Source organism: Drosophila pseudoobscura, chromosome 4 (genome assembly GCF_009870125.1).
Source record: "Drosophila pseudoobscura strain MV-25-SWS-2005 chromosome 4, UCI_Dpse_MV25, whole genome shotgun sequence".
Taxonomy (NCBI): domain Eukaryota; kingdom Metazoa; phylum Arthropoda; class Insecta; order Diptera; family Drosophilidae; genus Drosophila; species Drosophila pseudoobscura.
Window position 1 is genome coordinate 21,084,380 of NC_046681.1, and position 27,118 is coordinate 21,111,497.

General features: G+C 41.8%; 1 protein-coding gene across 9 annotated transcripts in view; it reads right to left on the reverse strand.

The window, feature by feature from the left end:
• The window catches only part of bun (TSC22 domain family member bunched), a 118,593-nt gene extending 91,741 nt beyond the window's left edge, over window positions 1-26,852 (reverse strand). For 2 of the 9 annotated variants that reach the window (XM_033379265.1, XM_033379264.1), the window contains exons 1-2: window positions 26,327-26,409; window positions 14,992-19,274 (exon numbers count right to left, since the gene is read on the reverse strand). In XM_033379265.1, the coding sequence (XP_033235156.1) occupies window positions 14,992-18,251 (3,260 nt within the window). In that variant the 5' untranslated portion in view covers window positions 18,252-19,274; window positions 26,327-26,409. Of the gene's footprint in view, window positions 1-14,822; window positions 14,918-14,956; window positions 19,275-25,412; window positions 25,553-26,143; window positions 26,162-26,234; window positions 26,414-26,474 lie in introns of those variants that run through there. The other 7 variants (XM_033379267.1, XM_033379259.1, XM_033379260.1 and 4 more) reach the window with 7 other exon arrangements.
• Between the last annotated feature and the right edge of the window lie 266 nt (window positions 26,853-27,118).

The following is a 27,118-nucleotide window of genomic DNA, read 5'->3' on the forward strand; positions in this document are numbered from 1 at the left end:
AAATTAAACAAAAATTAAGCTTCGAATTTGTGATGAGAAAGAACAGAGAGAGAGTGAGAGAGAGAGAGAATATAGAGAGATTAAATAACAAATGTCTTTATGAATGAAAAGAAAACACACAAAATGATTAAAGAATTGAAGGGGAAATACAAGAATGAGCAAGGGCATGAGATATTGTGTAAATGCAATCGAGAGAATGGTTATACACATAGAGAGAAAGAGAGAAAAGAGAGAACAGAAAGAGAGAGAGAGATACAAAAAGCTAAGCTTAGTGGAACGGAAATGAATCGAATGCCAATAAGGGAACAACAAATTCTGTTTGCGTGTGTGTGAGTCAGGGAATAAAAATATATATAAAATAAAAACAAAATAAAATATACATATTTTCCACGTTCGTTGACCTGCTCCCCGCTCCCCTCTCCCCCCTGCCCACACAACAAATTAGGTGCGAAAATACGTTTGCGAGAACCCTTACGTCTAATGAGGGGCTATGCCTAACCGTATTGGGGACCGACACCCCCACCCCCCCAAAACGTATGCCTGATAACAGAAATGCATTTTGTCACGCACATTTTTGTTGGTTTTTTGTTTTGTTCGTTGTTTAGGAACCGCTTTGAGGGTTCAACAGCCCCAAACCATATATCCCTCCCTCAGTGGGGCATTTTCCAGGGCACACTTGTGGATCTCAGAGTGAAAGACGCGTTGGCGATGGTTTTTGAGGGCAAAATGCGTCAATCGTCGTCGAGGCCATTGACTAGAGGCCAAGCCACCCTTCTCTCCCCATCAGAGTGGAGGGAATAGATTCCTTTTCCCCCACAGAGTGGAGGGAATAGATTCCTTTTCCCCAAGAGAGTGGAAGGAATAGATTCCTTTTCCCCAACGGAGTGAAGGGAATAGATTCCTTTTCCCATCAGAGCGGAAAGAATGGGTTCATTCACTTTGATTTTGGATATGGAAATGTTTATGGCAAATATTCCTGGTTTGATTTATAGATAATTAAGTGAATTTTAATGGAGATTTAAGGATTAGAACAAGATTATTGGAATCAGGTGAATTTGGTATATGTTATGATAGGATTTACTTTAATACCTGATAAATATCAAGCTTCACAGGTGGAAAAGTCGAGTTTCCGAAGAACTTAGGGTTTGAAATATCTCTCATTACTCTTAGAATTAATTTTCGAAGGCATAAGCGAAGGGTTTCAAAGAGTATGTTAGAGAATCCAAAAACAAGCCTGTACAGAAAGCTCTTTGAAACGAAAGCTAGGGTCCAAAAACCCCAAAAACCCACTTTTGATGCACTTTTGAAACTGCTTGAAATATCTGTAAAAATCTCTTCCCACCCAAAGCCTTTTGTGGGTTCTGGTTTGAAAGGGGGTAACCAATTTCCCACATTCTCCTCACAGGAAATACTCTGCACAAAACCAATCGCTGGGTAATTCCCACTCGACACATTTTAAAGAGCTTTGTCCGGACGCCCCACGCCCCCGTCATGCGGTGATGGTGTGAACGATGCTAATTGAAGGAAAGGTGCCACAAAAACAAAAAAAAAAGACATGTAAGCACACACTTTTCCTGTCTGCAACTTTCACGTTTCAACTTTTAGCTGCTTTTCACCCAACACCGTTTGACATTTCCCTCCCCGCTCTCCACCCTCCCCCTCCCTCTTCATTTTCCGCCCTTCCTTTCCGTTGTTGTTGTTGTATTGATTTTCATTTCGAGTAACTTTCCAGCAGCGACCGAGCGACGACAGCACAAGTGGAAATTGCGTTTCAGCTCGTCGTCGAGCCTGGCCCTTCCTCCAAAATGCAAATCCATAATCAACTTTCTGCGATTTTTGTTTGTTTTCCCACAAACACACACAAAGACACACACACACACACGATAATAATTTCGCTAGTTTTTTTTTCTCCATTTCTCTGGTTATTTTTCGCTGTCAAGGTCGTTCTTTCGGTACCTCCGACTGACTATCCCCCATCGGTTGTGGGCAACAGTTTACTTTCGCCCCAGGCAGAAAGGGGGGAGGGGGGGGCCTTTAACTGACAATCGGCCAAAGTGCCCCAAAGCGAAAATGGGAGTCTTGTGACAGGTCAAAGTTGATTTGTTTGCCGATTGGTTTCGACTTAATGACACATATTTTTGGTTGCAAATTAGAAAACAAAAGGATATTGCATGTGGAATTGGTTTACTTTCTTGTGTTCAAAGGAACCAGTTCCAAAAAACTGGTTCTATAATTTTCAGACAATATAAATGTATTTCTTTGCTGCACGGATCTTGAAATTGTCTCCGGGAAAGTGGTCTAATTTCTGTTCAAAAGCCACAAGAGATTCGCTGTAGAAAAGTTCCCATAAGTAAATGGACACATTCCTTACGAAGGACTCGAGCTGACAGCATTCGATTCTTTATTTTTTAAACCATTTTCCAAAAGGACATTGATTTTTCGAGCAAATTTCGAGCGAAAATATTTCCAAATTTCTCCATCAAATTCAAGTACCTAAAAAGTGTTCCTCCATTGAAACAGCATACCATAGAAATCCATAGAACCCCTTTCCCACTATATCAAGGGCTTTGGGAACCCAAGTGGAACCCAAACAAACCCCCCAAAAAAAAAACTACAACCAACGTATGGATATTCATCCCCCTTCAATTTGCTTCGTTTGTTGGTTCGATTTTGTTGCCTTTGTTTACATCCCATCTCCTGTCTGTCTCTCCTTTGTTTTGCCCCCCCCAAAAAATATCAAATTAAGTTTGACATGCAAAAGGGAGAAGCGAGAATTGGATACCACTTACACTCTTATATGGGGTCTGGGTCATAATTAATATACAAAAAAAGACAAGAAGTTAATTAATGGGGAATGTCCCACCCATCCAGTGTTTGTTTGGGACTCCAGTCTGTTGTCATTTGATAGAAGTGTTCCATGAAGTAAGCAAACAAATATTTTGTGTCTCTCTGATGCAATTTGATAATTGCTTTTGATGCTTTCATTTTTTTTGTCTTAAGGAAAATTCGTAAATAATTTCTGAGGAAATAAATTCTCTACAGAGACGTAATATAAAGGAAATGATAATAAAAAATATAAAAAAGTATAAGAAAAAAGGACGAAGTAAATAGGCAACCAAAGTGGATGAATTTTCGAGCTAATTTGAGTTAAGGAAGGACATTTCTGTCCTAAAAAAGACAATAACTCAAGTCATTTCCCTCAAATAACTGATGAGTGGAATTTTTAATAAATTTCCTATAAATTTAGTTGATGAATATATGTTTTTATTATTAAATTATTACAGAAACATACCCCTTAAAGCATACACTTTATTGAGGATTGTTGGGGATTATATTCATTGAGTGTTCTCTGAAAAGTCGTTACTCTTTGAATGCCATACCATTTGCATTCTCCGCACATAAAACCATTCAATTAATTGCGATTATTGACCCACTGTACAATGTAGACATCGTCGAACCCCCAACCCCCAGAAGAGACCTCTCCCCGCTGTCAGGGTGTTGGGGGTTGCGACTGTATGCAGAGAAATTTATGGGCAAATAAATATTCCTGATATTGTGTGTTTGTGATTTTGTTCCTTTTTGCCGATTCTTTGTTATTCTTCTCGCTTTTCTGTATTTAAATCATGTGCTCGGGGTCCGACGGTCTCCTGTCTTCCCTCTTCTGCCCTGCTTCACCCACAATCACCTCTCTCTCTCTCTCTGTCTCTCTCTTTCATTCATTCTCGTCTATAAGATCACAAGCCAAGTGACGTCTTTCAATAATTTCTTTTCTTTTCATTTCTTTTTTTATTTAATTTGACTTTATTTTTATTTTTTCTTGCTTCTGCAATTTCTTGCTCTCTTTTCACTCTCTTTGGGCCTGTTCTCTATTTTTTTTTTCTGTCTTTTTTCCTGTTCGAATTTGCCTTGCAAATGTAAAAGAAGTCAACACCCAAAGTCAAAGCCAATCATCCCTCCGTCCATCCATCAATCAATCAATTCGTGCGGACAACGGACACATTTGCATGAAGAGGCGCCCATAAATCAATAAAAAAAAACAACAAAAAAGAACCGCTTCACGGCCTGTCAAGGCATCCACCAATTCGCTGTCTCCTTCTTCTTATTTTTCACACCAGAAACGCCCGAAACATGTGAGAGAAGTGTCAATTGTGGGAGAACACAAGAACTGCGAGGGAAATTTTTAGGAAAAAGCAAAACTTGTAGCAAACCGAAGACCAAATACTCTTGCACTTAGGGGACCAAAAAAGGGGTTTTACTTGGGGAAAACCGATTCATAAGCTACTATTATATTCTATAGGCATCTGACATATCTTTTCTTTGCGATCTACTAGTAATTTTTTCAGATTTTCACACCTCAACTATCAATTAATTTTTTAGCAATAATAAATCAATAATATTTGTCAGTCTATGGGTGTATGGCTTTCTTATAACTGTATTAGACACTCCGCCCCCCAGCCAAGGGTACAATTTCGGAGGCATTCCCTTTTCAGCTCGCATTTCGCAATTTTCGAGCGATGAAAGTTCTCTTCTCTTCTCCTCTCCGCGCTCCCGAAGCTCTACCAAGCAGCGACGACCCTCGGACATTTCGTTTTCGTCACCGTTCACGTCGTTGCCGTTGCCGGCACATGGAAACACCTGTTCAACATTCAACATTTCAGCACTGTTCGTTCGGGTTCCCATCGCTGCCTCCCATCAGCTCCCAACAACAGTGGGGCAGGTTGCGAGCCGTGAGGTATGTATGTTCTTTGATAATGATTAGAGAGCACCCAGCACTTTGGCCTGGCAACAGGAGGAATACTTTATAGTTTTTGTGGTTTAATGGAATCGGAATTCGTTTGGAACTATTTGCGAAATCTATATTTAGAATATGCCAAAAGGAAAACATATTCTTTTATTGGAGAGCAAAGATTTATAGTTTTGGTGTGAAAATATTATATTATTACAGGTTTTTGATTAATTTCTAATTTACCATTTCCTCTTCGACAGAGAGCCACATGGTAATCGTGTTAGTCCATACCCTTCGACCCAAATAAGGCATTTCTGAGGTTAGGATCTCATATATTTAAGGCTAGTATTTTCCATATAGTTTAAGCGATACCCTTTCCCAGCAAACACTCTTTTTTCTGTCCCGAATTCTCCAACTCTTTTTATACTTTTCTTCTTCCCAAAGATATCCCCCCACTGCCTCGCACAGGTCTGCGCGGCCATCAATGGGTTAAGCATCATCATCCACTTGAATGAAGGCAACATTGTTGCAGGCCAGACAGGCACAGACATGCACGACGCCCCCTCTCCATCCCACCACCAACACCACGTCCGTCGGCCTTATCCGAAAGAGCAAGCTCGTGGCTTTAAATGGGAAAGCAAACAACAACAAAAACGAGATGGAAAAAAATTGCAAAAAAGGTGCTAAAAAAGTTGGCGCGCAAAAAAACAGACATTAAAAAAAAACTGTTTCAGCTAGAGAAATTTCGTTGCAAAAAATGTTTAAATTTTGGAATCAAGTGGGAGGCAAGAGATAGCATGTCAGAGATAGGGAGAGAGAGAGAGTGAGCATGAATTAAATCTAATTTATTTCATTGACTTCAATCAACGCATGAGAGAAAGACTGCCTGCTGCTGCTGCTGCTGCTCTGCTGTGCTCTCTGAGAGTAGTGCGAACGTGAGCGGCAGAGCGCGAGAACATGTGAACAAAAAAATAAAAATGCCACGCGCAGCAGAGCTTATTTTTAAGCAACAACAACGCATTATAATATCAGCAACAACTACAACACGAGCAGAAATAGTCACACATTGATAGGCGATGCTTCATACCAAGCCCCGCCGGTCAACAATGAAGAGAGCATGACACTAGACACTGTCGGGAGGGGGAGGGGGGGGGGGGGATTTGGTCGGTCGGTCGGACAACCGACAGCGGTCGGTCGTCGTATAAAAATCAACTACAATATTTGTGTCTATTTTTAGACACACAACCAGCCAACCGACCGACCCACCGACAAGACGAGGAGCAGGCGATACGAACGCATGACCGTTGTGGGGTGTGTGTGCGCACGTCAGAGAGTGAGTGAGTGAGTGAGTGAGAAAGAGGCGCAGTCACGAAAAGATTGTGGCGCTGGCTCTGAGAGCAGAGAGCGGCGGTTACGTTACTGCCGAGTTGTTGTAATGCGCGCCGGCCAACGATCGCAAGAGCTGCAGTAACAACAAATACGAATGCAGAAAGCTCTCACTGCATCGATGCGGCTGCCTGTGTGCGTGTGAGTGAGTGTCGTCTGTGTTTGGACAGCTCTGTCTGTGTGCTGCTGTTGCTGTTGTTGCTGCTGCTTCTGTAATCATTCAGCTTTGATGTGGTTAAGCCTGTATGACACTTGCTTTAAATTGTAATGAATGGACTGCGACTGCATAAATGGTACAAGTGGTAATTTTCAGTGGAACAATGCAAAATTCGCCAGATATTGTTTTCTCTATCTATTCCTAGATTCCATAAAAATGTAAAGGTATTGTCATACGGGCTTTACAAATCCAATCGTGCTTATGAATTGGAGGCTCTGGAAATACATATTCAATCTAAATGTTCAACGCAATTTCCACACATTTGTATTAATAATACTTATTACTGATAATTAGCAACAAATATTTCACAATTTTTTACAATTTTTTGTTATAGTAAAATATTGCCTGGCCTGTAAATAGATTTCATCGTCAATTAGAAAGTTGTTTGCGAGCGGGTATGGCGCCAAGCACACTTTACACCTTACGTCCCACCTCCTCCTCCTCCCCAAAAAGTCATCGAATTTCCCAGCGAAGGTCAAGCCGCGTGTGTGTGTGTTTTTTTTTCGGTTTTGTTACATTTTCCACTCGCGTTTGTATTTAATTGCATTTGTTGTAAAACGAATTATTTCCAGTTTTTACTACATTTACATCACAATATTTTTCGCAGTGCGCATAAGCCGAAGCTCATTTTAGCGTAAAGCGTGGGCTCTTATGTAACTAATGCGATGGGGTGGGGGGGACGTCTACGAGGGTTACACGCCTCTCTATATGGCGCATTTTTTAGATGTAAACGAGACAAAAATAATATTAAAAAAAAAAAATACTAAATGCGTCTTGTGGTGTCCCATTTAGGGGCTTATGTATGAGGAAGTGAATGATGAAACAATTTTGGAGAGATGTTCTAGGAAATCCATCGGAAAAATACCGGAAAACTCTTTCTATGGAAAAAGGAAATTTCAATAATAAAATAAAATAAATCCTAAAGACAATTCAACTGTATATACAATTTCCTTTTCCACTTATCAATAAAAAAAGAAAAACCTTTCCTAAGAATTCTTTCAAACCCATTCATATTTTTCCAGCTAACAGCAATTAGTAATGTAATGTTTTTTTGCACAAAGATAGTCCAACAATGGTTGCCTTTTGATAATTCTTATATGGTGTACCGTGAGCAGATTATTTTCACTCAAATTGAATCACCTTTGTTTTGATGAAAGCAAAACTTTTTTACTGATTGTGGGAACCAGAAATCTAGTGAAATTTAAGAAGAATAATGAGTGCACAGCTTATGCCTAAAGCATGATATCTAGAGATATAAATATTCCACTCTGGCTAGTCATCAGAGCTGGGAGTTTACGTAGCAACAGTAGATATTTCCCAGATTCGTATGTGGATAGCAATTTCCGATAAGGTTTGGAGAAATGCTAATTTCCAGAAGCACAAACGTTCATAAGAACTACTTTAGATAGAAAATAAAAGCATTTTTAACCGGTTGAAAACTTCTGAAAACATCTCTGCCATCAGATACACTTTCAAGAACTCTAGATAAATATTTTATTCAAGCAAAGAAACACTTTCTTCTTCTGGAAAAAATTCCATTTCTATCTTGTAAGAATCCAGCTTTATCCAGCTTGAAACCCGAAAACCTATGATAATGTGGCCCGTTGTCTCAGCTGTTTTTATATCTTTTTAAATGCCAGATATGCAGATACAATTTACACAATCTGTTCGGTCGACAAGTGGGTGGTAGAATGCCTTTCAAATTGGTTCAGGCAAATAGATACTATACTTTTGTGTATCTGTATCTGTATCTGTACATAGATATATATAAACAAATATCCAGATAATTTAGATAAACAATTGATGTACGATGGGCAGTGGAGGCGAAGAGGGGGCTTCAGTACGCCCCCAGATAAGCGAAAACCCCAAACCGGAAGTGAGGATGAAAATAATGGAACTTTATCGATGCGGCTCTCCTTTAGTGGGTCAAATACGTCAAAAGACGACAGGCCAGGCCAGGCCAGGGTCCGCACCAAAATTTGCGCTCCAAGGCCCCAAAAGTAACGCAGAAAAAAATATCTACGCGACTATATAAAAGAAAATATAATTTGGCACATGTGAAGGAGAATGGGGGAATGTTTTTGACCTTGTGGCAGCAAAAATAAATATTTTCAATATTTTGTTTCCTTCCCAAAAATATATATACCATAAGATATCTTTGGGCAATATGTTCTGGAAATGGGGGATAGGATTTATTTCGCTAAGGAAATATTATGACTTATCCAGACTTTCTTTCAAAGAACATTCCATAGCTTCAGCTTTGCCATTGGAAATCCGAGAACAGCGGAAACAGCTCGTGCCTCGACCGCAGGTGTCTCTGATAATTTCTTAATGTTTATTCCATACGGAAATCTGACAGACCACGACAGGTATACCTTTTCTATATGACTTTGACATAGATTTTAGCGCCGTTTTGCAAAAGCAAAAAATACAATGAATAATTGTTGAATGGTCAACCAATTGTGCTGACGAATACCCAGTAAACGTAAAGGTATACGGTATATATTGATTTTTTTGTGGAGATATTTGGGAACAAGAAAAAATTAGTGTCCAAAATTTGAGCAGAACAGGGCTAATATTTGATGGGACTAAAAAAAGGCAATATCCAGAATTTTTCGTAATTTTCTCAAAGTAATTTCTGGTCTTTTTATAGTATTTCAGGTATTTTTACTAGCTAAAAATTAAGATGGACCCGCACAAGTGAAAAATTCCAAAGGGAATGCTTGAAAATGGCAAAAACAACATACATGACATGCACATGACTCGAGTTTCGCGGATAAGCTTTTTATGCTGCTGCCCAGCGCTGATTTCGACTATTTTCTTCTTAATCCAAAAACAGGGTAACCCCATTGTCAGAATATTCTTTTGCTTCTTATTCGGTTTTGCGTATAGAATGAATCAACTTCGATTGAGGAAGAGAAGAGTATGAGTAATTGAAAAGATATTTCTTGGGGCCTCTTCCTCACTCTCTCCGTCACCGTCACCGTCTCCGTTTCATTTGCGGAAGTTCATATTTCGAGGTCATTGAAATACAAGAACAGGCCTAGCCATCGTTTCGGTTTGCCCTTCCCTCCCGTGCTCCTGTTTCTGTCCCATTCAATTATTCTAAGTCGGTCAATGCCAGGCACGAGTCAAGTCAACATTTTGATATATGAATATATATTGTGTTTTTTTTTGTTTTTTTTTTGGGGGCCCTGCCTTGAAAGCGATTTAACCAACGCATGAGGTAATCTCAGGCCACACCGAGGTTCATATTTCCAGGGAGGCGATTTGTCGGGGCGGATTGAGCCGCCCAAAAGGTGTTTGCTATCGTTGTCTCCTGCTTATCAGGTTCTTTCGATGACGCATTCGGGGGGGGGGGCACGGTGGAGGGGTCTGGTCTGGGGTCCCACAACTGCCGATCGGATCGGGTCGTTGCCTCTGCCAAAACCAATTGCAGTAAATCTGTCAATTGCCTACAAACACACCGCAAACAAACACACACACACTGCACTCCAGAGAAAGGCAAGACGGAGACAGAGTTGAGTGAAACATTGTTCCAATATAAATTATAGCAACAACAGAAATGCGGAAAAGATTCATCTGCAACGAAAGGCAGAAGGAAGATGGTGTCCCCAGGGCTCATGTGAAGGCAGGAAGAGTGTAAGAGATGGGAAACCGACAACAGACGATGCGTTAGAGATGGGTGTGGACACAAGCGGAAGGACTAGTGATGGTAAATAGCTAGTGAAAATAAACAGACATAGACAAAACAGACATTACAAAAATGTTTCAGTGCGAAAAACATATATCTCTCTAAAATCCGGTATTTTCTCGGTAAAATCCGGTATTTTCTAGTATTTTTAGTATTTTCTAGTATTTTCTGGTATATTTATAGTATTTTCTGGTATTTTATAAGTATTCATCATTTGTTCCTACGATATGGAAATGATCATGGAAAAAGCTATAACATTGTGGTTGTAGAGAATGTATGGCAATTTTTAGGAATTTCTAAAAGTAGCTAGATGACTCCTTCGTCTTAATATATTTAATTGAACGAAATGTAGAAATAACCATCCCAAAATACGTGTGAATACTAATTAAGGTCACAAGGCGTTATAAAAATCGAGAGTGGGGTACAAATGTCCATCGAGCTGCCTGCTAAGAGACCTTTCCCTGCATATAGCATATATAGTGTGTATATGTGTGTATTCCGATTACGTCTGTTCAACTAATTGACGGCTTGGACGATGTGAAATTAGTTTTCTCTGTTCTTTCATTCCGACAACCCGAGAATGAGCTCAGCTCATGGCTGATGACTACATTTGACCTGCCATGGGCCCACATGGGCCACGGGGCAGACACAAGAAGTTAATGAATTGTATTCTGTTGTCATGAAAGTTATTTGAATATCGCAATATGTTTTTCGCAATTGGCAACAAAATTTATATTCCATATGGTTGGCGAAAAATTCTACGAATTCCAGCAATAAAAATTCTTTGATTTTGATTCCATGGTATCACCGCATTCAACGGTAGAATTCTATTTATAAAATGTATAATAATATAATACGATAGAAACAAATGGAAATAGAATATGCTATATGTGTAATAGTTTTTATCGCTTTACTTATAAGCCGATTATGATTTAATTCTGCTTATAGAATTTATAATCCTATAATAGAAACAAATGCAATAAAATATACATATAGTACAGTATATGTGTAATAGTTTTTATCGCTGCGAATATAAATAGTTGATTATTCAATTGAAACCAGTTTCATTGCATTTGTTCCCTTGTTTATTGTGATTCAATTTGAATCAAAGAAAACATATACTATGCATACAATATGTATTTCTTCTTTTTATGCAGAGTAAACCGATCCACAATTGCTGCACTTGGCTGCATTGTGCTTGCCACAACCCACGCCAAAGACTTTCCTTTTCATTAGACAGGGCTGAAACCAGTTCTGCCTTACATCAACTGACCAGTCGACCAGCCGACCAGCCGACCCACCGACCACTTACATTATTGTCCAGAGCTCAAGAGGAGACATGACGTAAGTGGACGGACCGCTGGACAGGGCACACGTATAGGGAGTGGTGGCATGGCTAGGGCCTGGGCTGGGGCTGGGGCTAGGGCGAGACGCCCTTGGGCCCACTGCATTCAATCAGTGGCTCTAATAAAGGAAATCCATGGACAAATTGTCTGCGAAATGCGAGAGACAGTCGGAGAAATAAATTTAAAATGAAGATGGCCTGCTGGCTGGGGGCTGGGGATTGGGCGTTGCGGATCCCGGGGGAAGTTGTCAAGTGCAGAGGCCAGGCCAGTTTTGTCTTTCACATTTTACATTTCAAGCTGTTGCTAAGTCGACCAGACGAACACGAACAGACATGTCGAGGCAGTGGCGCGCACACACAGAGGGGGTTCGCATTTACGGGTCAATATTTTACAATTAATTGACCCGCAGCTAAGATTGACTTACTGCTAAAGATGGAAATCGATTTATCGAGTGTAATCCACGCACTTTGTGCACTTAATCAATACAGTGTTGAACAATACCGATATATTATGCAAACAAATATATTTATGTCCAAAACCATATTTTTAGGATTTTTTAAGCAAAAAATTGCGTTTTTTTATACAAATATTTCTAATAATAAAAAAAAAAAAATAAATAAATTTTATTTTATTAAATTTTATCCAAAACTAATGAAAAAATCAATAAATACTATTAAAAAATATAAGAAAAATCTGAGTACAAAAATTAAAATTTCCCCTTCTGCAAAACTTTGTCCCACACCACTGCCTTCTCCCCTCCGCAGAACATACGGGGGGATGCATTACTCATACGACGCATTGTCAGACTTCTCCTCTTTGATCCCTGTTCTCGTTCGGGGGCTATTTTTAATACCCAAGCCACATAATTCAATGTAATGTTTGCCCCCCTCCTTCCATCCATCCATCCTTACATTTTCCAGTTGCATTTTGCATTCGTATTGAGAAGAAGAAAGAACTGCTGCAGAAGGGAGTGCCATGACTCGTCCTCCGCCCCTCCCCTCTCGTCACACGCAAATGCGCAATCTGCCCAGAATATCCATATGTACACACATGTATCTCCGTATCTGGCAGATACACATGTTTTTCTTTGCCTTGACTTTGGTCTCTCGTCGTCTCCCTCTCACCGTATTGCAAAATCTTTTTGGCATTTACTCAATAAATAAAAATCGCACAAGAATATCCCCCCTTTTTTTCCCTATGCATTTCTCTAGTTTAATCAATCGTTTTAGTAAGCACCGAGAAATGAGTCATGGTCAGCAGCTTCAAAAACTTTTGCTATTGCAAACAGATTAGTCACCAAAGCAACCAAATGAGGGAACCCATAAAAATATATTTAAAAAAAAAGAAAGAAGAAAACACTGCCGCGAAGTTTGTCAATGAACCAAAGTCGAAATTACTCTAATAACAATAGGAATGTTGGAATTTTTATTAGTGAAGAAAGTAGTGGTAAATATGAGTGGAAAATTTATACAAAATTAAAAGGAATATTTGTTAGGAAAATAGGCGTTTCCCTGTGTTTATTTATTGGACAATTTGAGCTGTAAAACTTGTATATATTTGAAATATTTACGAACGTATTTAAGAAGATCGAATATACTTTGCTTGATAGCCATTTTAGAAAGATACTACCAGAAAGATAACCAAATTCAAGTCCATGGCCCAGATCAAGGGAAGTTTAAAGAAATATTGGGTAGAAGATTACGACGAGACTCTGGAAGAGGCGCGGAGGTCATTGCATGAATTTCCAGAAGAAGATTCAGAAAATTTTCGTAAGACATTTTGGCCTCAGAAGAAGTTTTGAGAAACAAAAAATACACGTTTAGAACACTTGCAATTTAAAATAAAAATAAAAACAATTGAAGATTAAAGTGGAAAATTCTAAAGCTTATTTTACAACTATTTAAAAAAAGATAGTTGGAAAAAAATTAAGAATTTGTTTTCTTAAATATGTAAAATTAGCGATAAAAGCAGGAATGTTAATAAAAATAGAAAAACAATCAAAAATATATCTAAACCAGTTTAAAAATCTATAAATCTAAAAGCATAAGAGATTGGTTAAAAACTAAAAAACTAGTTTAAAATCAAGCATATCTAATTTAAAAATATCTATTGTGGGTTCACCAAATTCTTCAAAACCTAGCCAATTTCCAGTCCGTGTTTTTTGTGGCAGTGCATTGACAATTGAGTGAACTTTTGTACGCTTTAAAACGAACTTAATTAAAGCGACCTTTTGTGTCACGCACGTGTTGTTGTGTGGGGCCGAGCCGCCGAGCCACCGCCCCCACACAACCACACCCCCACATCGTCATCAACCCCAGAAAAAGCGAACCACTTTCAGTGCAAAAAAACACATTCCATGGCTAATTTCATTGATGAATTTTTATTAAATAAATTATTGTAATGAGGTTTAGCCTCTATTAGAGGAGGGTCCGTCTCTCTCTCTCCCTCTCTCTCTTGGTCTGTGGCCATCTCTCTCTTTCTAGGCAAGCAATTCCAGCAAATTCGCGAACAAACAAAAACCCAACAAAAATAATACGACTCGCAAAATTGCTTCTGGAGAAGGGGGGGCGCAACGCCGAGAGAGAGAGCGAGAGAGAGGGAGGCGCGTGTTGGCACTTTAACGGTGTCCGCAATGAACCTGAAAACTAGCCCTAGACGTGGGGCCGAGGGAGCGCCTCCCCAAAACTTGTTCAAACAACGCTTCTATGTCGTCTTTCGGGCTCTAAAAATAGTTCCAAATGCAAAGCAAAGTCGTCGTTTGCTCTGTCCATAAATAACTTTCGTGTGGATTTGTCTTCGACTCCTAATTGATTACGAGCCAAAGTCTCTGCATTATCGTGTAAATATTTGATCAACCTAATGCTACAGAAACATCAGCGATAAGACGCCCACAAATGGAAATCCAAGAGCCAAAAGTTTTTGTGAATGAAAGAATGGAATTTTCAAAAAATCAAACAAACAGACGATAAGATAAGGTGGAAAATTCGTTGTGTGCAAAGTAGATTTTCTCATTGAGAAAACTTTTACTACAAGTGGAAAGCGTTTGAAAAATTTTGGTCGAAATATTTGGGGAGTAATTAAATGTAGAATGAATGAAATGTTCGACACGAAAATACGCCAGAGATATTTGTATTTATTATGGGTTTTTTTTAATGGAAATTTATTATTATTATTATATTTATTTATTATTATTTAATTATTTATAATTTTTGTTTAAGGTTTTATTCGTTATTATTATTTTTTTATTATTTATTTATAACTTTTTATTTATGTTTTTTATTATTATTTAAATTTCCTCTTTTTTGTTTTAATTTATTAGATTCATTTATTTTTTTATTTAGTTTTATATTTTATTTATTTATTTTTTAATTACATTTTTTTTATATTATTTATCTATTTCGGTCTTTTGTGTTTAAGTTTGAATTTTCTTCATATTTTATTCTGAAACCCAACCCAAAAACGAAATTCGTAGAGCGAAAAGCCACGAATTTCGGACTGCTTTCTGTGGGCTTTCTTTGGGTGGTTTTCGTGTGCTATCTAGAGGCAGAATCCCCTGCCGTATAATCTTTGGAAAATCCGGGAAATATATCCCCCCCCAAATGGGCTGAAAATATTGACTCACCTTTCAGTCTCGGATTCTGCATTTGGTTGCTGTTGTAGCTGTTGGATCTGCTGCTGTGTGGCTGCTGATGTCGATGTGGTGGCTCCTCCTGTAGCTGCTGCTCCTGCTCCTGCCGCTGCTCCTGCCGCTGCAGTGGTGGCTGTCGCTGCTGCTCCTGCTGCTGCTGCTCCCGTTGTCGATTGGTCATCGGTCGTCAAGGGCAGCACCACCACCGATGCTGATGATGGTGTGGCCTCCACGGCAACGACGACATTTGGATTCGTTAGATTTATATTACTATTAGTATTGTTATTATTATTATTATTATTGGCACTAACACTCGCGATATTTGTTTGGGGTATCTGTTGTGGTTGTGGTTGCTGCTGCTGCTCCTCCGGCTGCTGCTGCTGCTGTTGCTGCTGGACAATCAATTGCTGCGGATCGACTATGGTGGCCGGTGCACTCTGCAGCTGCAGCGTGGGAATCGCTGTTGCTGTTGCTGCTGCCGCAACGGCGGCTGCTCCCACCGTGGTGGCTGCCACTCCGACAGTGGCTGGCTGCTCATAGCTGTGTGTCATGTGTGATAACAGCGGCAAGGTCACAGCTGCTGCTACCGCTGTTGTGGAAGTGTTTGAAGTCTGTTGGGTGCTGGTGGCTGTTGGTGCAACTGCCGCTGCCGCTGCCGCTGCCCCTGCAACTGTTGCAGGTGGGACTTGCTGCTTCTGCTGCTGCTGCTGTGGGGGTGGTGCTGCTGCTGCTGTCTGAGGGAACTGCTGCTGGCTGCTGGCTATCCCATCGATCTGGGATGTGGCTTGCGCCTGACCGGCGGCTGCCACTGCTGCAAATGTGGGCGTGATCTGTGGCGTCTGCGGGGCAGGCGACAGTGGTGGCTCGCTGGCTGTTGCAACTGTGGCCGCCGTGCTGCTGCTGCTGTTGTTATTGTTGCCAGCTGCCGCTGCAGCATCGCCGCCATTCTGCTGGTAGTTCTGAAAGCCCGGCGGCACATCCATGGCCTCCTCCCGCTGCTTGAGCTGTTGCAGCGTCTGTTGCAGCTGCATGGCCGCCGCTTGGGCATAATCCATGGGCGTCTCGACCGTGGGGTTAGGATTGGGAGAGCTGGCATTGGCATTGGCATTGGCATTGACGCTGTCGAAGAGTTTCTGCTGCTGCTGCTGTTGCTGTTGCTGCTGCGCCTCCATCAGCAGCTGGTGCATGCCATGCACCACTGTGGCAGGGGCTGTCATTACCCCACTGGGCGTGGCATTTAGCTGGGACTGCTGCTGCTGCTGGTGCGACGACTGTTGCTGCTGTTGCTGGTGGTGTTGCGGCTGCTGCTGCGACTGCGATTGCTGCTGCTCCGCGGCATAGTTCCAATTGGCGTCCGTCGAATTGCCCTCCAAGTGATTCTCCATCAGCGCATGGGTGGGCGGGAGTATCATGCTCTGCGTTGTCTTTTGGGGCGCGGCAGCCGAGCCATCGGCTCCCGTTGCTGGTGCGGCACCTGCACCGCCCGCTGCATCGCCGCCGGCCACCACGGCCTCGGAAGAAGAAGAGCCAGTCTTTTCATTATTATTGCCACCGCCAGCACCGCCCGCCCCGCCGTTGCCCACACTCGAGTGATCCAGGTAGTCCATGCACATCCAACGGCCGCGCTTGAAGGGCTCCGTGGACTCGATTTTGACCACCTTGAAGCGTTCGCTGCGATGCTGTGTCGTCTCCTTGATGCCGTCGCCGCCCTCCTTCTTCTTGCTGCCGCCGGGCGTGACCGCCGAGTGGCTGACCACATTGATGATGTTGTTGTCGGTGGAGACATTCACCTGGACATTCTGGATGGTCTGGCCGAGGGAGGCCGGCCCGATGGGATCCACCACGACAAGGCCGTACTGCGAGCTGGTGGGTATCACCGGGGCGTTGGTGCTCAGAGCATTGTTGGCATAGAAGACCTCCTCCTTGGAGAACGTGTCCTCCGACATCGAAGGCGTCTCGTTCTCCAGATCCGTTATCCGACTGTTGTCATCCGTGTGAGATTCGTCCAGATCGTCCGCGGACTCGTCGCCGGTATCACCGGCAGCATTCAGCTTCGGATGTCCCACCGTCACCGAGGTGATCTCGAATGAGGAAGTCGTCTTTGGTTTGCGTGTGGTCGTCACCACAGCAGCGATGCCCGTGGATGGGGCTGAAGAGCCGCCGCCACCGCCGCCGCCGCCTCCTCCTGCTCCCGCTGCTCCTCCTCCTCCTCCGGCGACGGTTAATGAGTGTCCTTGACTGTGGCTAGTGTGTTGCGGTTGCTGATGATGCTGGTGCGAATGCTGGTGATGGTGATGATGGTGGTGATGTGGCTGATGATGATGATGTCCACCTGCTGTGCCAGTTGCAGCTGCACCTCCAGTCCCACCAGTTCCAGTTCCTGTTGCTGCTGCTGCTGCTGCCATTGAGCGTGCCCCATTATTGTTGGGGGAACTGGCCTTGTTGCTGCTGCTGCTCGCCTGCGACTGTTGCTGCTGCTGCGTGTTGCTGCTGGTGCTGCTGCCGCTACTGCTGCTCGTCTTGGGCGCCACCGACGTGGATGTTGTGGTGGCGGAGGCCAGGCTGGTGTTGCTGCTGGCCCGCGACGATGCCCCGGCACGCGCATTGAGCGCATTCAAGCGCAGACTCTCGCTGGTGGTGCGCTGCAGCGCGGCCGCGGCAGCCGACGAGTTGTTCGAGTTGTTGCTGTTCTGATACCGCTCCGGCAGCGCGTTTATGTTGGGTGGATAGCAGACGGAGAAGTGGTGGTTGCTGGTCAGCGAATTGACCTTCGTCAGCTTACGGATGTTGCCACCGCCGGCGCCCACCGTCACACCGCGTGCGGTCGACATCAGGGAGTTGCGGCGGCCGGCATGTGGATTATTCCCGGAGCCCGTGTTGCCCGTGCCCGGCTTGAACTTTGCATTCACCGTGCGATCGAACATGTTGCCGACGGTCGTGGCTGCTGCTGCGGCTACTGTGGATTGCTGCTGCTGCTGCTGCTGGTGGTGGTGTCGCCGGATCCCGGCCGTTGAGGGCAGCGCTTCCTGCGAGTTCTCCGGTGATGAGGCCTGGGAGTTAGTGGGCGATTGATTGATTGATTGGCCAGCAGTTGTTGCTGCTGTTGTTGTTGGTGTTGCTGCTGCTGCGGTTGTTGTTGTGGTGCTTGCGGCTGCTGTTGCCGCTGTGGTTGAGTGATTGAGTGGTTGCTGTTGCTGTTGTTGTTTTTGATGTTGACCGGAATCTTCGCTGGCCGCACTTTGATTCTCGGCCATAATCGAATTGGATTTCAGCGTCCGCAAAGTCTTTAGCAAATAATCCAGGATTGCTATCGATTCTTGGATTATTTGGGGCCACGAAAGAATTATTTAATATACTTAATAAGGATTATATTAATCCCTATAAATGTTTATTGGTTGTTGTTGGTTTTTATGTTGTTTTTGTTTGTTGTCAAAAGCACTAGGAATTGTGCTAAAATTTAATTGTTTGTTTGTTTTGCTGTCAGTTTAAAGAGTTCTCCCGCCAAATTGTTGCCAGCTTCGTAGGTGTTTCGACGATGACGATGCATAGCGCTCTCAGGTTGCAACCGAGTGTCAACTGATCCCGAACCGAACCCGAACCCGAGCCCGAACCGCACGGACACGACACGACGGCAACGCGACCGATCCGACTTTGAAACGCGACACTTTTGTTGCTTCGCTTTTCTTCCCTCTCTCTTTCTCTCTCTCTCACGCTCACCCACTTTTGGCGTTAGATTAAATAGATTGAAATTGATTTAATTTTGTATATTTCTAGAGTGGGGGGAGACCATACCGCGTTTTGTGCGCAGCAACAGCAACAACGACAACGACGACAAGGGCTTGGGCCGACCACGAGAATGGCATAGTCTGGAGCGCCATCTAGCGCTTTACGTTTGGCACACCCTACACACACACACACGCGCGCGCTCTCGCCGCCGCCCACACATGCACAGGAGCACAGCACAGCTGTTCCGTATTGAGGGTATTCGCGTAGTTGCTGTTGCACTGGTTTTTTCGGAATTTCGCCACAAATTGTTGTATTTTATTTACGTTAAGGACTTAGAATTTAGTATTTTATCGATTTATATTATTTATAATTATTATTTAGTTGCTGCTGCACTTTAATTTTGTCACACACTGTACATTTTTCCCGTTTTAATTGGAATATTTGCTGTGGGCTTTTGTATTTTCTGCTTTGGATGTTTACACGTGGAATTTCTTCAATTTCTTCGGCTTCGTTTTACTAGCGCATTGCAGTAAATGTTAGAAATGATATTCCTGTGGAAATAGAAGAGGAAAAACGGTATGAACAATTAGCATTCAATTTCAATTTCATTAACAACAAATTGAATATCTTTCTCTGTATTATTTGCTTATCAAATTAAATGCACAAGGCGGCAAGAGATAGTAGATACATATAGATAAATATTTGCACCGGCACAACGAGGCGTATACGTAATACCCAGGGGAGGGAAAACGGGTTAAAAGGGTGTGAGGGGTGTCCCAGTTTTAATGGCATATTTTCAAACTGGAAAAATGGGAGGAACACACTCAGAGAGTGAGTCATCAAAGATGCGGAAGGAAGTGGAAATAATAGTAGAAATAAATTTTATATTTATTTTCGAGTAAGAGAGGAATTTCCCTAAATTATGAGAATTTATTCTTATTTAGAGTCCACTTATGGAATACATTTTTAGATATTCCCATCCCTTAGCTATATTTCAAAAGATAGATCTACCTTTTCCCTATTTATATCAGTGTTTCTTTCATGCCTATGCATTTATTTTTATATAAATTCCCTATATTTTGCAATATCCATCTACAACCATCTATATTTCCATCATTCCATCCATTGATCCACCTTTCAAATATCTACCCATCCCCGTACATGGAGGAGGAGGAGGAGGAGATGAGGAGGTGCCTCATCTTTCTCTCCATATATCCATCATTCCAATGCATTTATCCATCGTTTTTTATCATCAATGTACTTTTCCATTTATCCATCTCTCGCTAATTCCGTTTCACTCTTTATCTTTTAATCCATCAATCGCAGACTGTGGGCTCTTTCGAGGGGTTTGTTCGTGCTCTTGCGAGTATCTTTTTCCCACAAGCATCTAGTTAGATTTCATAACTGCGTAGTTCATGTTCATCGCTTATCATCATTATCATTATCATCGTCATCCCATTCATGATGATGATGCTTTTGTGTGTGTTTTTCATTCTACTTTTTGTTCCTCCTCGCTTATTATTTTTTTTTTTTATTATTTTTATTGATTTCATTGAGTTGTCTGCCGTCGAGGGTACGTCGTAGTTTTGTTGAATTAGTTAAGTGCTACATTAGAAGGCGGCAGTCGTGCTCTAAGAGGGGGCTCCTCCTTCCTACCCAAACCCAAAGCTCCACCAATTTATTTGCCTTTAATAACTTTTTGCAAAAAATTAAGAAATTTTTCCAGCTCTCTTCCGCTGGCTATTTATTTTTGCATTTGCAATTGAGTATTTAAATATTTATTTTCCTTTCGGCATTGATTTTTTTTTTGCGCTTCTTACTCATTATTTAATCGATTTCGTTTACGGAAATCACAAATGAGCGGGCACCAGGCACCCAACACAGAGACAGAGATAGAGAGAATGAAAGAGTTAAAGGCAATGCAAAAAAAAGTATTTTAGTTGCGGGAAACGACTAGCAGATACCCTATTTTCAAGGGTTCGAAGAGTCGAAGGTCTAGTCAATGGTATTCTAAGCCCTACTTAAACCTCTAAGAATTTATGTAATTCATAAATTATATTACTTCTGAAATAAGAAAATAAATAAACAAATAAACTGCGTTTGCCCAAAGAAAAAATTTAAATTTTTACAAAAAAAATGTAATAAATAAAACTCCAATAAAAAATTTGTATATTTCTGACACTCAGACAGCCTTTTAGGTAGTAACACTCAAATCTAATAGATCATGGCTATAAATATTGATTAGTAGAGAAGAAAAAATAATTAAAATTTTTAAATGCAATAAATATTTTATCAAAATCATTTTTAGTGGATGGATAGACGATATTCCTGGTAGTGATAATCCCCATAATTATTTTCCTGCTCTAGCTCTTAGATCAAAAACTGCCTCCAACCAACATGTCCCTGTATCAGATACACCCTCCCCCCAACTAATTACAGGGTGTAGCCACACACACGTAAAAAAAGTTGCCAAAAAAAGTTTGCAAACATTTTCAGCACACGCGCCACAGGCTGTGCCTCTGTGCCTCTGTGTGTGTGTGTGCGTGTGCGAGAGAGTTGTATTTGTGCACTTGTATGGGTTAATAACCGTAAGCTTTGACGATCATTCATAAATTGCGTGGACTGTTTAACAGATTCGGGAAAGTGCATGTGTGTGTGTGTGCGCTGAACTCTGCGTGTGCCCTGCCAGAAGGCAACAGTCAAGACCTTGTCTCTCCCTCTCCCACTCTCCCCCTCTCCCTCTCTCCATAATTTATTTTACCCATTTGCCTAATCGAGTTATAAACGACGCAAAAAACGACAAAGAGAGGAACAAGCATTAAGCATATTCCAGTTATAGGTCAACATTGGTCGTAGCACTCTGTCAAGGTGGCTGGGTTCTTTTGTGGCTTTTTGAGAGTCTATTGGCCTTGTTCTTTAGCAGCACAGGTGTTGGCTTTGGTGCACAGAAGAATGGCTGAACACCCATTTTGAAATTTCAGTCTTTATGGCCCCAAAGTTTGAGAAACATTTGGTTTGAAAGAACAAATGTATTTTTCTATACATATTTTTCAAAGATTGAAGTCCACACAAAACCACAATTTGGTTAACACCTTATCAGCAGATGAGATTGCAGAAAAAAACAGCCAGAGATTGAGCACAAATGGGTTCCAATTCTAGTTCGAATACGATCTGAAGAGCTGTCATTTTGATGGGGAAAAAACAAGGAAAATTCCCTAATCAAAGATTTCCCCCCAAAGGATCGACTGTAGGAATAATAGATTCATTAAATGTCAAGAGTGCCTTTGTTAAAGTTTTCCTTGCACTTTTTACTGCCATTATAATAGTACCCATCCCACAGAGCCCATCGTCCTCTTCTCACCTATTCCGAACTATTAAAAGTGGAACCGATAAATATAAATCACCTTCTCCTGCCCCAGCCCCCCCTCTGTCCTTTCACACAGCCCACATTGAGAACTACCAATAATCACAGTATAGTTGTATTTGTTACCAGATTGTCCACACACACACACACACACACACTGAAACACACCTCAGCAAAGGTAAGAATAGGAGGTGTCAGGAGATGGAGAAATTCTGCTGCCGCTCTGCCGATGCCGCTGCCGCTCTGCCGCTGCCCTGCCTCAATAGCAGTCAGAAGAAGAAAGAAGAAAAATGAGAAGCAAAAGTGCAGACAAGAAAACGAGCAACAGAACGAGAAAAGAGAACTAATTGCAACGACAAAAGCATAAAATCGATGAAGCGCCAACAACAACAAACACTGCCAGAGGGAGACAGCAACAGCAACAGCGACAGAGAGAGCGAGGGAGAGAGGGAGAGAGCAAGCGAATGCGCGTTAAACAAATTGCAATAATTGTGCTCCCTCTCTCGCGCCGAGAGAGAGCAAGAGCCAAGCGAGAGGCAGCCTGTTGGCCTCTCCTGCTCTCCCTTTCGTGGAGTGGGGGGTCGCCTACAAGTGGGCGGGTAGGGGAGGGGGCTGTCAGCATACGAAAAAGAAAAACAACAACATTTTTGCAAGGGAGCGAGCGCATAGGGAACCCGGAGCGGAGCGGCTCTCACTCTCTTCTCTCTCTCTCGCAGAGGAAGAAGACAGCTGCCGGTAATCAATATTGATGATGATAGCAGCGCAGCAGCAGAGGCAGCGACAGCGACAGCGGCAGCAGCCAAAGAAGATAAAAAGCAAAAGGGAAAAGGTCAAAATGGTACAGAGAGAGAAGGAGAAGAAAAAACCCCGACAAAAACAATTTAATTAAGCTCAAAGAAGGAAAAAACAACGCAAAGAAAAAGCCCACCCAATACCCTGTAACCTCCCGCCCCCCTCTTGGGCCTCCTCTTGGGCAAGGAAATGAATCACACTGCAAAAAAAAGGCGTTGTAAGAGGAAGTAGAAGAAGCGAAAGAAGTAGACAGCAGAGAGAGATGGAGAGAGAGAGAGCAAGCAATGAAAATGTTTATCAAACGAGAAGAGAGGCAAGAGCAAGAGCAAGAGATTACAATGACAGTGCATCCATGAGATACAATTTCCAAATCAAATAAAACTTTTTCAATTCAATTGAGTCGCAAAATGTGTGACACACAAAAACCCCCCGAGGAAAACACTCACGGAAAAGCGAGATACAAATTAATATAGGGACAGGGTCTCTATAGAGGGCTCCAAGCTCCATCTTGGGTAATCCTTTGGCAAACATCTGCCAAAAGCAGACTCTAGAAATCTCTATTGAATGATTTTTATCTGCAGGAATATTTATTTACTTTTTCTATCCACTTTCTGCCAATTTATTCGATCTCTTTTACTTTTCTATCATTTATTTCCCACTCAAATATCAGTTTTTAATGGGCTTTTAACTATTCAAATAAACAATAAACACATTTCCCACTCGTATTCCCTTAAACATAACAATAATAAATAGATATTAATATCTCCAACCTAAATTACTTCACATCGAGGGCTCAAGGGTGCGGGGAAGGCTAAGGGCAGACGTGACTGCCTGCACACACACACTTTCGCTCTCTACAGCCCCAAACAAACCAAAAATCAAAATCAAATAACTTCTTGAGAGGAGAACTCCGAAATATAAACACTATCTTTAATAAAATTTTGTTGCGCCCAGCAAAAATATTTGCAATTTTTTGACCCAAGGACGGAACCGATGAAAAAAGATCTCTTCTCTGCTCTGACATTCGAGAAGGGTTTTTTGGGAGGGATGGCAGCCAGAAGCTCAAGGGCATTTCAAAGGGTTTTGTCTCGAACGCTTGCTGGACCAAGTGGAGTGGAAGAACAGGTTCTAGCATTAGGAAGGAATCTCTCTCTCTCTCTCTCTGAAGGAATTCTCTGGAAGGTATTTCTATAAAAAGTAGCACATGCTAAGGTAGAACCACCTTTGGAGCTTTTTTTTAGCTTAAGCAGATGCTGAAAATATACCAGAGATCATGTATTCCTAAACGAGAGTGTGATCCCAACAAAAATCATAAGGAAAACAGAATTTTAGAAGACTAAAAAACTAAAAGTACTCTGCTTTAATCCTTCCAAATTAATTTCCAAAAGAATTCCCTATCGAAAGCTTAGATTTCCAATAAAATAACTATCAGAAAAAGTTCCTATTCGCAGATGGTCTTTGTATTTCTCCAACTATGTAAAAAATGTAGCATATATGTAAATTTCGATACAAAACAAAAGAAAAAGAAACAATCAGTTGACTAAACAATCCGTCAAACAAAAATGGTGAATATCAACACGAAGAACAGCTGACGTTATAAACAAAAAAAAAGGAAGGGAATCGCAACAAAAAGTAAAGTTTATCAAATGCTGTGACAGCTGTTTGGTGCCCCCTCCCCCCTCTCTCTCTCTCTGTCTCTCTCACTCTGGCAGAGGGTACTACAAATCATATCTTACAGCTTCCATGGTATGAAAAGTCATGCTCTGAAGATTATCCAACAGTATTTCCAAGTGGTTTCTTATCAAAATCGATTGATTCTATAATATATAGATACCAATGGGAGGGGGGGGGGGGGGGGGGGGAACGAACACCAACCATCGATCTGTAAGGTTATCAAAAGCCTTCTTTTCTTTTCTTTTCTTTACTTGTTTTGTTTTTCTTCTTTTCTTTTGTTGTTGTTTTTTATTGCCTTTTGTTGTTCTCTCTGCTTCTTGTGCTTGCTGCTTGCTTTGGTTTTTCTGCTGCTGTAAATCAGAATGGAATGGAAGGAAAATCTATAGCAAAGGCTGAAATAACGGTACAAAGTGCAATCGCAGCAGGCAGCAGCAACAACAACAACAACAACAAAGCGAAAGTGAACGAATTTGCAGAGCAGAGAGAAGACGCGGAGGATGAAGTCCAGCAAAGGATGGGCAGAGACACAAACGCACACACACACACACACACACACACTAGCACGCACTGCAGGGTCTCCCTCTCTCTCTCTCTCTCTCTCTGTCGCTCTCTTCGAATAAGAGTGGAACACACTTTAAACGTTTATTATTTGGTAAAACTATTTTTTGCAACACTTTTCAGCTAATTTTTGTTTTGTATAATTTTCATGCGGTTTCCCCTTGGGGGCGGGAGGGGGTTGGTTTTCTTTTCAGGTCGATTTGTGGCACTGTGCGGCAGCGGCAGTGACAGTGGCGGCTCTCCTCTCCTCTCTTTATCTGGCACTCTTTACTGCCTTTTACATGTTTGCTTTGAAACTCACTTAAATGGGCACACACTGCGCTTAACTGTGACTTCCGCTTTGCTTAATAGTTTATAACAAATTGAATTTTGCACAGAAATGTGTTGTATATTTTTCTTTTCGGTTGCGTTTTGCACATTGGACAAAAAGAAGGTAAATGACAGTTTTGACAGTTGGCTCTGGCAACAAATTGAGAGAGCGCAGCCAGAGAGAGAGAGTACTGCGAGAGAGGGCAAAAAGACAGAGCGAGAGCGCGTTAAATAAACGAAAAAGCGTGCAAAAAATATTGCAAAAAAAAGCTGAGAAACTTATAGGGTTAACGGTGGTGCGGGGGGGTGGGGGACGGGGAAAGCACTAAAAACAACAAATTCAACAAAATTTTGCACAACGTTTTTTTCTACTGCTTCAGATTTTCTAGCGGCTCGCACACACACACTACACACTCACACTTGGAAAAGAGGAGTGGAAGTCTCTCTCTCTCTCTCTTTCGCTCACTCCTGCAATTCCGGCAATCAATTAATTCCATTCCTCAATTTTTTTCGCCTCTTTCTTCTGTCACAATTACTTTAGCTCTGTTTAGGTTTTTTTCGTTTTGCAAAATGAATTAATTTCTCAGCCGTATATAAATTCCCCGTCCGTGCTTTTTGTGCTCCGTTTTCTTATTCATTTAAACACGCACACACACGGCCAGCAAGAGCACACCATCGCACACCAACACACTCTTAGCGCACACGTCACACTCACACACTCACGTCAACGCACATATGTACACAGTTTTTTCTTCTATACGTTGTAGCCACAGAAGCCACTTTTATTTCATCATTTGATCAACTATGTTTAAACCTTTTAGTGCAGTTCCGATCGGAGTTATTTTGCCGTTTTCCCGTCGGCCTTTGCGGTATTCTTGTTGCTATTTATCAATAAATTTTTTTCACCTTGAAATTTTTACAGCCATCTGCGGGCCATTTGCAACACTTTTTTGCCTAAACTGACCGTAGGCTGAAATGTTGAAAAATACCATACTTTTTTTAAAAAATACTATCAGTAATACCAACAAAAAGGAATTATACATTATACGTTTACCGATGGTGCTATATCGATACATATATCGATGGCAACACAGCGATGGTCCAAATGATATTTTATGAAATTTTCCCGCCATAAGCACCAAGAGCGCAATGTTTGTTTTGGCGCAGAGCCGGGCAACAAGCCCCCGCTGCTGCCGCGAAAGAGACCGATGGTGGCACGGAGTAGGCATAGATAGGGCTTTCGATAAAAAAAGTACTAAATCGAGTACTAGGAGAGAACCGTGGGTGTGATTTTTCAAAATCCCATTCCAGATGGGAAAGATTGATAAAAAATGATTATTTTCAATTTAACCGTACATTGACATAACATGCAGTTAAATCCACCACAAAATGTTTTGCTGTTGTTGGCAACCTTCCCGGAAACATTTCGATAAATATTTTTTGAAAGCCATTTACTTGGCGGGAAATTCTCGAACTACGCTTATTCGAAAAGCAGCAAGCTTTTGTCACATATCATTCGATAAATGTATGTCATATCGAGCTGCACTCTGACAAAAGCTGAATTGTAGGAGATGGCGCTGCGCGAGTACGTCGTTTGGTCAAAAGAGGGCGTTTGGTAAATCAAATTTCCCGCCACTTCTCAATTCAGCCATGGGCACCACTTCACCAATTAATTCAATGACTTTATTTAAGCAAAAA